Genomic DNA, 15,081 nt, shown 5'->3' on the forward strand with positions numbered 1-15,081 from the left:
CAAAAGTGCAACACTTACCTTCTCATTAGAGTTTTCTCATTTTTTTCTCATTAGAGAGTACAGTAGATAAATCAGTAGAATTGGAATCAGGAAAATCTAAGCTAAAGTCTAGCCTCAGACACATGTTACTTAGAGAACCAGGACAAATCATTTTACTTCTTCCAACTACAAAAAGGAATAATAATAACATCTACCACACAGGATTATTTCAAAGATCAAATGAGATAATATTTGTAAAGTGTTTAGTACAGTCCCTAGCACATAGTAAGTGCTTAATAAATTCTTATTTCCTCCCTCTCTTCCTTCCCTTCTTCCTTTCCTTTCCTTCTTGCCTCCTTCCCTCTCTTCCTTTGTTTCTTCCCTTCCTTCCTTCTTTCCTTCCTGCCTTTCTTCCTGCTTTCCTTCCTGTCTTCCTTTCTCTTCCTTCCTTTCTTTCCCTTTTCCTCCCTCCCTCCCTTCCTTTCTTCCTTCCATCTTTCCTTCCTTCCTTCCATCTTTCTTTTCTTCTGTCCTTTCTTGCCTGTTGATTTGGTTACCTATTAAAATAAAGTTAGGGCTTGGGGCAGCTAAGTGTTAAGGTGGATAGAGCATAACTCTATCAAAATGTCAAAAGGACCTAAATTCAAATCTGACCTCAGGCACTTGACAACTTACAAGCTGTGTGAATCTGGGCAAATCACTTAATCCTAATTGCCTTTAAAAAAAATAAATAAAAGGATAAAGTCAGGGCCTATTTCATATGTACTTCAGAAGTGTATATGTGAGGGGAGGAAGGAATCATACGTAATCAAATGCTTACAAAGATGATAGTGAACTGCCAGTTATTGAATATATGCAGAACGCAAAGGAAAGAATACTGGACTGGAGATAGGAGAACTGAGTTTGAATCCTGACTCTTCCCCTTACTCCTTATGTATCTTTGAGGAAGTCACAAACTGCCAGCCTCAGAAGCCTCATTCTGTAAATGGCAAAGTTAGATGGAACTCTGAGGGATATTCCAGATCTAAATCTGGTGATACTGCATTTACTGGCCTAATGGTTTTTATTTCAGCTCAGGGGATACAGTCAATTCTCCCTTCCTGAACAGAAAAGAAAAACATATTACCTTAAAAGCCTGTTGCCAATCTCAACAATCTCAATTTTTATCAGCTATTTTTATTATGAAATGACAATAACGGCATATTACAGCAGAGGGAAAACTGTTGCTAGTCATGAATTCTATCTTACAGAAGTGGGACAGAGCATATAAATAATATTTCACTTCAATATGATACTGCAAAATATAAGAAATTTGCCTCTGCCCTATAAAGCTGTATAGCATAATGATGTGTCCCCTGCTGCTCCTGGGAGCTGGCATGACTGTAAATCATTCACCTTCGGTCTTTGTAAGCTATCCCAGCTCTGCATGGTTCCGGGCTTAACTTGAGGGACTGAGCACAATTGAATTTCATTTTCTGTTTCTTCATCTTATAGGTTGTAAATGTGACTGGCAATCAGGACATCTGCTACTACAACTTTCTCTGTGCTCACCCCTTGGGGGTCCTTAGGTAAACATAGTTTCCTCTAGGTTACTGGTGACATTTACTGGGACATGCTCGTATTTAATCTCAGTGACTTACATTTCTCTGAATACTCAGAACAGCTGTGGAAAACTATATATAAGGCAACAGTGGATGATGGAGAAGGGCTCTAGCATTGACATAATTGAATCTAGAAGATAGGATCAGAAAGTTCCTTTCATCTCTAGGCATTTTTGAAAAACTGTCCTAGGAAATGATTATCATAACCAGAGAATAGTGTGATGTTTTAAAAACATCAGATAAAGATGGTACAGTGGAAAGAAAGATCACCAGCTATGACATCAAAGGACCTGGGTTCTGTTAGAATTAGCTGTGTGATTTGGGCCTCAGGTTCCCATCACAAAATAAGATATACCTTTCAGCCCCAAGTAGCTGTTGAATAACATTCAGACTTCATTGCCTAGCCCTCTAAAAATCTGGCCCCAAACCATCTTCCTGCCTCTGGGAAGTAACAATGATTTTGGTTACTGTGGAGAAGTAGGACAAAAGTTTCATGTTCAATCTCTATTCCACCAAAACCTCCACCCAACTTCTTCAACACTGGGACTTCCTGGTTTTACATTTTCAGGAAATACATGAGATCAAAAGCAGAACCAGTAAGGCTTTCTGTCAACTGTCCTATGTCCCTTGTACATTATTGTAGTGTCATATTCCAGCTAGGATTCAAGGCATTCCTTGTATGATGAGCAAGGAATGTCCCCTAAGAAAATTTCTCATAGTGAGTCTCTTTTATTTGTAATAATATCTGTTCTCCATCCACCCAGTGCAGGTATTATCTTACCTTCTAACAAGCACTTTAAAAATTTTTCTGTCAAACTTTTTCTTTTCAGAACTGTTTAAGGGCTTCTCACCATCCTCTCTTCTGTGGTATCTATGTGTTGAGGATAGAATTAGGGGCTGACTAGTAACTGACTTCTAGAAATCCCCTTTATCTCTTTAAGGATTATGGAACATCAGGGCAGCTAAATGGCTTTGGATAGAGCATCAGCCCTGAAGTCAGGAGAACCTGAGTTCAAATTTGACTTCAGACACTTGACAAGTCCTAGCTATGTGACCCTGGGCAAGTCACTTAACCCCAATTACCTCAGGGGAAAAAAAGAATTATGGAATAGCACATTGTTTCAGACACTTTACATAATACAGGAAATCTCTCAAAGTTACCATTCCATCAGGGGATGGAATATGCATGAAAGAAAAACGTGATTATGAAGCCCATATGGCAAAGAAGAATACACCTCTCAGGTGCTACTTTAGCTTTCTGCTGAGCATCTCTACAATCTCAGCTCCATTGCTTTCTACTGCCATCTGCTGAACTGTAGCCACCTCCTGAGCAAGGAGAGACTTCAGTCCTTTCAGGCATTAATACGCAGAGGCGCTGCAGACAGCATCCAGTCAGCCAGCCAGGCAACAAAAAACCAATGGAAGCCTTCAGGCTTAGATTAAATCTGTGTTTTTGAAGTTATTTTCTTTTGCTGCCTGGTCTCTCACTCAGAATTCTTATCTACATTATGGCCTGCTATTTTCTTGAAATCATCCTGGTTATTTCATTGAGCACAACAGCAAAGGAGGTGATAGAACTAGGGGGGAGCAGATTCTTCTAAATTTCTACCATGCTTTTGGTTGCCATATTAATCAACAAAGAAGCAAGACTGAAAAGGACCACGTGGAGCCAAGGAAACTGGACATTTTTGCTTTACCAAGCAAAATTGCTATCTTTCTTACACAACCTTAGCTCCTCTTTGTACTCTGTAATCTAGTCAAACTGGTCTAATCCTTGTCCTCCTGAACCTGCTCTAGGTTTGCTCATATGCATGCTTTCACATAATTTCCATCTGCACGGAATATCATTCCCTCCTTCCTTCCTTCATCTGCTGACTTCTTGTACTTTGAAGTCCAATTCCATGTCACCTCCAACATGAAGCCTTCCATTGTCTGACCAGTGGTAATAAATTGCATCCTCCAACTTAACAAAGCATGTTGTTTTGAACCTATCCAATGCACTTTTATCTTGGTTTTTTTTTTTTCTTCCTGAATTTGGGATTGATCTCCCACCAGACTATAAACTCTATGAAAGCAAGAAACTATGTAACTATTTAAACTTCATATCTTCCTCAACACTTAGTATAACACCATAGGTTAGCAAAAATGTGTTCTGAATAACTGAATAAATAAATATTATTGTGATATTTTTACATTGTGATGAACTGGGAACCATGACTGCCCATGTCAACTATGATTAGTTAATTCTTATGACTTGAATGGATAAAATGGAAGCTATATTTTAGTATAATAGAAGCAGGAATAGACTAGGAATCAAAAGATCTGGGTTCTACTTTTGATTCTGCTACTAAATAATGATGTAAATTTAGACAAGTTAATTCATCATTCTGGCCTTCAGTTTCCTCATTTTACATTCCTATTTTACATAAGGAGTTTGTCCTTGGTGATTTCTTAAGTTGCCATGAAGCTCTCAAATTCTAATAAAATGCTATAGTAGAAATTCTGGGATTAGTCATTTATTCATTGATTGAATTCTTTGTATTTGTATTAACACTTCCTCTTCCCTACAGTGCCTTCAACAACATCCTCAGTAACCTTGGCCATGTACTTCTGGGCTTCCTCTTCCTCCTGATAGTCTTGCGTAGGGACATCCTCCACCGAAGATCATTGGAAGCTAAAGACATCTTTGCAATGGTAAAGGAACAGTGCCTGAACTGGAGTTGGGGTTGGTTGGGAGGATCAAAGGATCAAGTATAGGGAATGGCTAAAGAAAGGACATCATATATTATGGATCTATTACAGTATGAAATAATGGGCTCCATGATGCCTTGAATATAAGAGTATAATATTCTAAAGACAGATAAGTGATTGTGAGTATTTTTTCTATTTACCACATTTTCTCTTCTTTTAGGAATATGGGATTCCCAAACACTTTGGACTTTTCTATGCAATGGGCATTGCTCTGATGATGGAAGGAGTACTCAGTGCTTGCTACCATGTCTGCCCTAATTATTCCAACTTCCAATTTGGTAATCAAAATTTGTAACAGTTACAGTTACATAAAATTTAAGTCTAGGAGAGCTATCCTAGGACCAACAAAAAGGAGCACTAGAGTCACTTATAAAAAAAATTAATGCCTTTTTTATGGATCATCTGTTGCAGAAATTATAAAATGAAGTTAATCCATTTAGTCTATCAGTCCAAAAATAAACATATATGTAGATTGTTTGCTTATATATGTATATATACATGCATATCTAAATATGTATGTGTGTGTATATACATATACATATATATATCCTGATGGATTAAATGGATTTGCTTCATTGGAAATTTCAGCAATACGTAACCCATAAAGAGACAATATATTCACACACAAACATATACATACATCCAGAATTAAAGTAAAAATTTTACTGGCTCATATTTGGGATTTCCTCATTCCTTTGGATGACTATCCTCCAAGCTGTGACTTTTTAACACTATTTTCCCAGTGTTGCTATATGGCTGCATATCCTGGAATATCTTGATTTCAGAAGAATGAAAATTCTAAGTGGACCAAAGGGAGATCAAAAGATGCATACTGGATGTAAGCAGATTATTTCTTATAAAAACTTACGAGTCAGAAATGGCATAAAAAATACCATCAAAGGCACTTTTGACCTAGTGATGAAATAGACCTTTCTCTAAGAATATGGAATAACAGATAGGCAGCTGAAGTGTTCTGCTGGTCAATCTATGAAATATTAAAAGACCTCTAGAACACCACAATGCCTAGAACATGGTAAGTGCTTAATAAATATTAACTAATTGATTGACATTGAGAATATCCTCACCAAAAGTCACAAACAAGAATCACATGGTATGATTAGCTGGGGGAGAGAGAGATAGAGGAGGGAAATTATTGTCTGCATCTGTGTAGGTGATAGTCACAAATGAAATCATGGATCTGCCAAAATATTTAATGTTATCTCTTCAATGAAGAAGGAACCTAAGAAGACCATCCTTCTCCTATGTAGTTGCTTCTCCTGGTCTCTACATGCTTACTCTGAAATAGTACTAAACAAATACTATTGGTTCTGCTAATTGACTGTTTCAGTTGATTAACATGAATTAAGTGCTGGGACAGAAGTCAGGGTATGAGTGACTTTGAGGGACTGCATGATGGAAGTAGGATTAACAATCTGGTTCTTTGGCCATGGTCTGGATATTATATAGGAAATGGCTTCTTGATGGGATTTAAATAAGAAAACCCTTGAATCTGAAAAAGATTTCCCACACATTACCTGAACTTCATTTCACTTTCATATGCCTGAAATTTAACCTTTAGAGATTCATTCTTTTAGATTAATAAAACCCATTTTAAATGCAAAGTCAAATGCTCAGAATCACTAACAGTTAGATAAATACAAATTAAAACAATTTCAAGGTTTCATCACATACCATAAATTTGGTAAAGTTGACAAAAAAAGAAATAAGACAAATGCCACTGGAAGATAAGTACATTAGTACACTATTTATAGAGCTATGAATTGGTCCTGCCATTCTGGAAAGCAATTTGGAGCTATTTCCAAAAAGTTGTTAATCTGTGCATATTGGTTGATGTGAAATTGCCATTAGGTTTATACCTAAAGAAATAAAAAAAAAAGAACAAAAGGATCCATATATACAAAAATATTTATGATGACTCTTTTTTAGGATAGCAAAGAATTGGAATTCCTAGCTGGGGAATGACTGAATAAGTTGTGGAATATGAATGTGATTGAATATTGTTGTGCTATAATAAATGATAAAGGGGATAGTTTAAAAAAAATACAAGAAATCAAACAACTTGGGAAGATTTATATGAATCAATAGTGAAATGAGCAGAACCAGAACAATTGTACAATAACAATAATATTGTAAAGACAAATAACTTTGAAAGACTTAAGAACTCTGATCAACATAATGATCAATCATGATTCCATGCTCCTTACACCTGAACAGAGAGATAATGGATTCAGAGTACAGATTGAAAATATATATATATATATATATATATATATATATATATATATATATATAAAACATGGCCAATACAGGAATTTGTTTTTCATAGGGTTTTTTCCTTGCTTTCTCAATTTTGAGGGTAAAGAGAGGAAGAAGATAAAACATTTTAATTAAAAAATAAATGAAAACATACCTGGAAAGAACTAACATTAAATGGGAGTGATCAGTTATTGGGAATTAGTCTAGCTGATATGTGTCCCCTAAAGGAATTGAAAATTTTTTGCTGGACCAGAGAAAAAAGTGAATTATGGTAGAGAAGAAAATTTCATTTGAAATATAAGGGTCTGTCAGGAGGACAGATGAAGATGGGGGAGAAGAAAAGTCTGATTAGTCAAAGCATAGCATGAAGATACCAAGTGGTACCCATGGGTAAAAGTAAGGGGCCATGTAGAGGCTGGATAGTAATGAAGAAAGAAGTCCAAAGATAAGTCTCTATGTGAAAGAATACTGTCTGCCTCACCTTGTTTCCCCAGACACTTCCTTCATGTATATGATTGCGGGACTCTGCATGCTGAAGCTCTATCAGACCCGCCACCCAGACATCAATGCCAGTGCTTATTCTGCCTATGCGTCCTTTGCCGTGGTCATCTGTCTGACTGTCCTTGGAGTGGTACGTCTATCTTAATCGCATTTTTTGAAAAGGAGGCTCATGACATTAGGATGGGGTGAAATGGTGATTTACACACAGATTGGGGAACTGGACCAGGATACTCATTCCATCTCTAATCAGAAAATGTAATACTGCAGTCAAGTCACTTATCATTCTGGACTTCAGTTTCCTCATCTGCAATGTAAGAGACTTGTACTAGACAGAAAAGGGATCATCTTGCCCATCTCCCTCTTTTTTACAACTGAAGAAATTTAAGTCCAAAGGAATTAAAGGATTTGACTAAATTTACACCAGCAGGAAGTAGGAGAGTTATGTTTTTAAACCTCAATCCTGTGTTATTTCTATTGCACTAACTGTCTTCTTATCATTCAGTGATTCTGAATGAGAAGAGTCATCATCAACCTACTTGTAAACCCTACTTAGCCAGGCTGCTTCTAGGAAAGCAGATTTAGTCTGTGGCCAAGTTGATATTTTAAGCTTTTAGAGCATGCTGAACCCTGCTAGAGCTTACTCTTTGCTGGCATAACCTTTGAGAACCTAGAGGTCATCTCCAGGCCAAAAAGACACATGGGATTCAGATTTTTTGAGTAACCAGAATAATATATATATGAAAACAACGCTAAGAGAGAGTGTGACTACTTCCTGTAGGATCTTGGGCAAACACAGATTACTAGCAATGACCAGTCTTAGTTCCAGAGGCCAGAGGTTGAAACACACTCCCCTCCTCTCAGTAGAAAGATAGAAAATTATGGAGGATAGACTGTGAGAAGTTGAGAGGATGTTAAGAGAAACAGTTGTTTTTAGTTAATTTTATTAGAATGACATTTTCTTTCTCTCTCTTTTTCTCTTTCTTCCTATCATGCTGCAAAAGTTTAAAATATTGACCTGACAACAGACTAAATCTGATTTTTAAGGAGTAGCCTAGCTAAGTACATAGTTTCATCATCAATAGACTGGTCACTTGGTAGTGAATACTTAGGCTATAGCAACCCATGAAACAAATACAAATACAAAATGACCTACAAACCTGCATGACCCACTTCCATTTCTGCACGGAAGTTGAAAAGGAGATAAAAAGCTAAGAATCACACAGATTTTAGAATGTTTATAAACTTTAATTCAGCTGTTGGTTTTGTAAATGTGAGATCTTAATACAACGACCGACCATTCAGCTACCTTATTCATTTCCCTCTAAGATTAACTCCCATTTACCTTGTATATGTTGCGTGTATGTGCTTATACACATGTAACATATGCAAAGTACCAAGTGGAACATATAAACATACATGCATATGTATGTAAAATTGTTTGTATGTTGTCTCCCCATTAGAATTTTATTTCCTTGAGAGCAAGAATCATGATTTTGCCTTTTTATCACCAATGTTCACTTAGTGCTGAACATACAGTAAGAAATAATAATAATGAGAAGGTATGATATGCAATCAAAACAACTCCAACTTATTTAAAACCTATTTAAAAGAAATGTTTCTTAATGATGATATTGAAGAAACCATATCATATCAATTTTTAAAATCTTGCCAAAAGTGAAACAAGAAGAAAGAAGGAAATTTTAACTAAATGGAATAATGGCTTATAGGGATTCCCTGGAAGAAAAAAAAAAGGGCATTAACAGAGTTAGTTGTATTATTTACCCAAAGATAACCAAAAATAATTCATGGGATAATTAATCATCTCATATTGCAGTTGTCATAATTGTAGCTTACAGTTGCAGAGGATACACTGGCAAAGAAATTCTAGAACAAACTTGTTAAGACCTTCCAAATTAAACTAAATCGACCTGTACTTTAATACTTTATATCTTCATTGAAATGGTGGGAATAGAGAAGAAAAACATTTTAGGAAGAAGGAATGAGGAAGGTCAAAGACTTATAGAAGCCTCACACCCCTGTCATGACTACCTTATTCAAGAAGAATTAGTAGGTGCTTACTACTATGATAGGTGCTAGATATGTCAGACACTAAATAACATAACAAAAAAATTAAAATGACTATATTTTAATAGATTGGAAGGATTTATTCATTGTTGTTGTGAGAATGATTCTTAAATCAGCTATCTTTGTACAACCAAAGTACCATCTTGTTAGAGAAAATATCAGAATTAGAAGCTAGAAGAAATAATAATAATGAGAAGATATGACATGCAATTGAAACAACTTCAACCTATTTAAAATTTATTTAAACAAGTAATATCAGAAATGGATAATGGATAGGATTAAGCACATTGATGCCAATTAAAATGGTTTTATCCAGAAGTTTAACTAATATAAATCAATTGCCATAACAAGGAAAATCAAAACAACTTAAATCAGCCTATTCTGAGAACATTTGATTTATTTGCCAAGAGAGATGGTGGCCAAAGGCAACACTGGTTTAAAATGTAAACTTGCTTACAAATCTTATAATGAAAGATGATGGAAGTTTATAAGCAATATTACCTCAAAGAGCAGAGAAATTTAGTAGAGGGTAAAATCAATTAAAAGAAAGTTTGGCAAGAGACTCAAGCAAGCCTCATCTTAAGGACATTTAAGAATGAAAAAGAAAGGAAAATAATAACAATGAAAAAAGAGAGAAATGGAAGAAGACAAAAAGATTTCACAATAAATTGTTTTCACCATCAAGTAGAACAACTGCAGTTGAATGTTAATATCATATTATAAATGAAATAAAAATGACACTTTTTAAAAGAATGGGGAAAGAAGCCAAATAAGACCATGTATAAATAGGGGAGATCTATGCTAGAGGTGACACAATTTTGAGGTCATTAAAGACTGACTCACAAAGCATATGAAAGTTGTTGTTAAGGGGAATGAAACCATAGGGGTGGGGAAATTTTCATATTAATAATACCCCCCAAAAAAAGATAGCAAAAGAATATTAACTACTCATATCTCTGTACCTATTTCCTATCTATAAAAAATTTTAATGAGACCCATCTCCATATAACATCAGGAACATCCTTGATGAGAATATTGGTAGGGAACAAGCAGATTTTCACAAATAATATTCTACAGTAGACCACATCTTTACCATCACATAGCTAATCAAAAGATGTAAAGAATACAAGTTCTTATTTTTGTGCTTATTTTTGGATAATTTTATTTTTTAAAACTTTGATTTAGAACAATATGAAGTATTGCAGTATTTTTGCTAAGGAAACTGCAAAATGGAGTCATAAAAAGTTGGACATAACTGAAACAGTCCAACAACAATATAGTACCATTGCATTCAAATGTCATATTTTATTTTGCCATTTTTTAATTGATAGGAACCTATATTGTTCCAGTTCTTTATTATACCAGAATGTCATTGCAAATATTTTACTATATGTGGGACTTTTTGTCCTGTCTGATCTTTTTGGAGTCCAATAGTGAGACATCTTACTGTGTCAAAGAGTTATTTATTCACATCTTTGGTAAAAACTTGAAACTCAGATAGAGGTGTCTTTCCTTTTTATTTATAGTTGTTTGGGAAAAATGACATGTGGTTCTGGGTTATCTTCTCAGCAATCCACATTCTGGCATCACTTGCACTCAGCACACAGATATACTATATGGGCCGCTTCAAAATAGGTAAGTCACTTCTCTTTTTTCCTAAAGAAATTAATGTTTCCCTTTGTCAGACCCTCATTCATTTATACCAAGTGAAATCATAATTGAAAGTAATTAATAGGTTCAGTGAACCAGTTCTGTGTTGTAATATGAGAGTTTATTCTCTTTAGGACTTTAGGGTCTTTTGCCACACATGGACATTTGTTAATATTTCACAAATATATTTTCTTAGTTCTTTAAATCAGTGGTCTCCCAGTCTTCTTGATGGTGATTGCCTTTTATTAAAAAATTTTTGAGCATTTCCTCTCAGTGTGTGTATATAAATATATATTCATATATCTCTATACATACACAGTTACACACAAACACATATGTAAATATATATGCCTGTTTACATATGTGTGTATATTTACTTATCCATATTCTACATGCATTATAGACATGTACTACTGTATTAATAATTATATACATTAGAAAGTCTGGTTCTAAGTTTAGTTTATTTTTATATTTGGTTTTAATGATTATCTTAGTTTAAAAAGGAACCTCACAAGACACATAGATCCCAAGAATCCCAAGTGTCAGCTGCACTTACTAAATCTCTTCATTTTTCAATCCCATTCACCAATTTGGCACAGAAACTTCACAAGACACATAGATCCCAAGAAATGCATTGTCAGCTGCACTTACTAAATCTCTTCATTTTTCAATCCCATCCACCAATTTTGCACAAGCTTTTATCGAAGTATTTTCCCAGTTTGTTCTTGTAACTAATCAGAATGTGTTTTAACAAATGGGTTCAGAAGTCACTGAAACTCTTCATTTGGAAGAAAAAAGTTTAAGCATTTTAGAAAATGCTATCTCTGTGTTTCTTAAGTGTACAATTGTGAGAACTTGTGGCACACTTACATGATTCTCAGCAACCTTGAAAGAAGAGATCAAGGATCCAGGAGGCTGGGAGGCTCAGTGGTGTCAGACACCACTGACAAAAAGATTGAGAAAAGACCATCAGATGTAATGATTAAGAAATCACTGGTAAGTTTGAAGTGGGCAGTTTCAGTTCAGTGAGGAGACAAGGATAAGGAGACTGAGAAACCAAGATAATTGAAGGATAAGTTGTGACAGCAATAGAGAAGTTGAGAGAAGAGAATGAGTTTGGAGAGAAAAATAATGTAATGAGGTCTGGGATACAGACTGAAGCCCATTTATCTCTGCTTATCTTGTGTGGCTCACTTTTTCCCCACCAGAAATAAAAAGGCTAGGTGAGGCAGGGCACTTACTATCTCCTAGAGAGCAGATACTTCCCCAATAGGGAAGCCTGCTGTAGATATCATATGGAAAGAGGAGGGGAGCGTGTGGTGAGGATTTCTCCACCAGTATCTGCCCACCTGCTTCCAGTGCCTGCATGTTGGCTCAAGCTGAGAGGCCAGTACGAAAGGGAGGAGGGAGATTTGGAATTTACACCACCGTGGGAGGCCAGCTTCACACAGCAGGGAAGTGTAGTACAATAATGGATAGAGGCAGTTGTATACTTGCATTGGAGATAAGCCACTTACGGCTTGCACACTACTCAGGTAAGTTATTCCTTGGAGTCGTGCCATTGCCCACTGTAGGTTCACAGCTCTCTTTTTGCAGATCATGGCTTTAAATCCCTAGGTTCTGATCCATATAGAAACTTTTCTTCAATCAAAAAGAGGTAATTTTATCCCTGCCAGCATATACCCTTTACTTTCAATAGCCATTGTACCTATAAAGCTGTCCCTTGGAGGCTGGTGTTGTCATTGGAGGTACTTGTTACATAGTCAGCCTGTGTGCTGGAATAAATCCACACCATTTCTGCAGGTTCTGTTTCCCCTAGTCTTACTTCCAAGACATTTTGTTATGTGGCAGGCACCATTGCCTCATGTGTATAGCTGTTGAAGTGAATTCCCCCACCCTTTAAAATGGAATGGATTGAGCTATTTATATCAGGATCACACCCTATTTGGCCAAATATTACTCATTTTTATTATTATGGGATTTTTCCAGATGGATAAAGATATGGAAAAGTTAAAAAAAAAAAAAAAAGGAAATTCTGAGTGTTTTGCAGCACAAGATTAACTTCATTTGAATTCAGTCTAAAGCCAAGAAAATGTTGATTAGGTCATGGATGCTCAGGCAAATCTTGTAACTTAGTTAGCTTTGCATTCAGTTCAAATGCTCCTTCCTCTAGGTAGATATTCAAAATGAAAACAGGCAGGCTATGAGAGAAATAACAGAGAAAATAATAGGTTGGAAGTTTTTTGTTTTTTTGATTTTTGGTTCATGAAGATATGCGGCCTTCCATGGAAAGCACTGCTAAGGCTCTTAATTCACTACCAAGGTATGGCATTGACAAAAGACCGTGAGGGCCACTGTATCATCTGATTCTGTGTAAGTGGGAGGACACAGAAACAAGTCTTTACTCACTACATGGGAATAATAAGCTCTAAGGGTTTTATGTGATCAAATATGTCAACTTGGATGCATTCTTACAAACCATTTTTTTCTTCCCTCCACTGCTTTCCCTAATTCAGAAGTGTCTGACTCAGGTAATGATAAGCTGTTCTCTCTTTATGGAGTTCTTAGAAAATGTTTGTAATAGAAGTGCCCCTGCTTTTGCCATTAGCAATGTTTTTGAATGCACTTTGGGTTGGATTTGGTGGGGATGAATGTCTGCCAGATACGCTTGACACAGACAGACTGAAATGAGAGAGAGAGACAGAGAAAGAAAGGGAGACAGAGAAAGAGAAAGAACCAGAATCAAAGACAGAGACAGAGAGACACACATATACATATATAGAGACAGAGACAAAAGGCCAGAGAAAGACAGACAGAGAAAAAAACAGATACTGAGACAGAGATAGACACACACAAACAGAAAAACAGGAAGACAGACCAGACAGACAGAGACACAGAGATATAAAAAGAGACAGACAGTCATAGAGAGAGATAGAGACAGACAGAAAGACAGAGACAGAGAGAAACACACATAGAGACAAAGACAAAAGGCTAGAGAGAGACAAAGACAGAGAAAAAGACACCGAGACAGAGATAGACAACAGAAAAACAGGAAGACAGACACAGGGACAGACAGACAGAGACACAGAGATATAAAAAGAGACAGACAGACACATAGAGACTTAGAGACAGACAGAAAGACAGAAACAGAGAACAAGTTTTATTGCTGAAAGAACAGTAAGGAGGGTGAGGTCTTTAAGGTCTGATGTATGTACCACCTCTGTGTTTATTTTGCTATTCTTGTTTTCATTCCAAATTCCACTTTTATAGGATCATAGGTGGAAGATATTAAGGAAAATATTAAGATATTAAGTCATAGAGGGAAAATATTACTTCTCCAAAGTTATTCAAGTCCTCTAGCTCCATATCCATCACACCATGCTGCTTCTCATCAGTGCTAATATAACTGGTATTTCACCCAAGTCTGATGCATTTAGTACACTGCTGCTCTGGATCAGGGTTGAATGCTGAGACTCAACTATAGACCTGCATGAGGGGTAGATTTGGGGCAAGAGCTTTAGAGAGACCTCGAATAAATCATTCTGAAATATTGCTCATTCCTTTCCAAAAAAGACTTTGATTCCTCCCTTGAGAACAGCCATGAGGCTGGTTGTTCTTTCTTCCAACACCTGAAAAGATTTGTCTCCTAAATATTGCTGGCCTAGCAATATGATTTTGGTTCAAAACAAAAAGCAGCTAATATGGACATTCTTTTTTTTACATTTCTTTTTAAATTTTTTGAATTTTAGGTTCTCTTTTTTTTTATCCTCACATACAATGAAGAAACCACATGTGAAGTTATGCAAAACATTTCCATAAAAATCAAGCTGTGGTTGTATATGAAACCTTCGGGTCTTTTGTTTTTTTTAACCCTACTTGACAAGCTCTATTTCTTGACAGCATCTCCTGACTGTTTGGCTTTAGCTGTTTGGCCCCTGCAGCAGCACCATGCTCTAAAGATGGCCCTGGTCTACATAATGCCAATAAAATGATTAGAAACATGAAAGTAAGGTAATGTCAGTCAGCTGTGGAAAAACTACACTATGAACCAAGCTTAGCATTTGAATTCAGTGTCTGACTAAAATGGTTCAGTCAACTAAATTGACTAACTTTCTAGCAGAACAAAGTTTTTCTAAACAGAAAAGTTTTGTGTTCTAAAATCTGATTGGCAGTGAGTGGTTCTGTTCCTATCCTGCCTTATATTTAATACTTTCTCTAGCTCAATAAGGTAGGTGAT

General features: G+C 36.1%; 1 protein-coding gene across 5 annotated transcripts in view; it reads left to right on the forward strand.

Moving 5' to 3' along the window:
- The window catches only part of SIDT1 (SID1 transmembrane family member 1), a 176,009-nt gene that overhangs the window by 143,113 nt on the left and 17,815 nt on the right, over positions 1-15,081 (forward strand). For 3 of the 5 annotated variants that reach the window (XM_003763593.3, XM_031959675.1, XM_031959673.1), the window contains 6 exons: positions 1,474-1,547; positions 4,151-4,274; positions 4,492-4,609; positions 7,103-7,239; positions 10,721-10,829; positions 13,361-13,375. In XM_003763593.3, the coding sequence (XP_003763641.2) occupies positions 1,474-1,547; positions 4,151-4,274; positions 4,492-4,609; positions 7,103-7,239; positions 10,721-10,829; positions 13,361-13,375 (577 nt within the window). The remainder of the gene's footprint in view (positions 1-1,473; positions 1,548-4,150; positions 4,275-4,491; positions 4,610-7,102; positions 7,240-10,720; positions 10,830-13,360; positions 13,376-15,081) is intronic. The other 2 variants (XM_031959674.1, XM_023499003.2) reach the window with 1 other exon arrangement.

This window comes from Sarcophilus harrisii, chromosome 3, assembly GCF_902635505.1.
Source record: "Sarcophilus harrisii chromosome 3, mSarHar1.11, whole genome shotgun sequence".
NCBI lineage: Eukaryota > Metazoa > Chordata > Mammalia > Dasyuromorphia > Dasyuridae > Sarcophilus > Sarcophilus harrisii.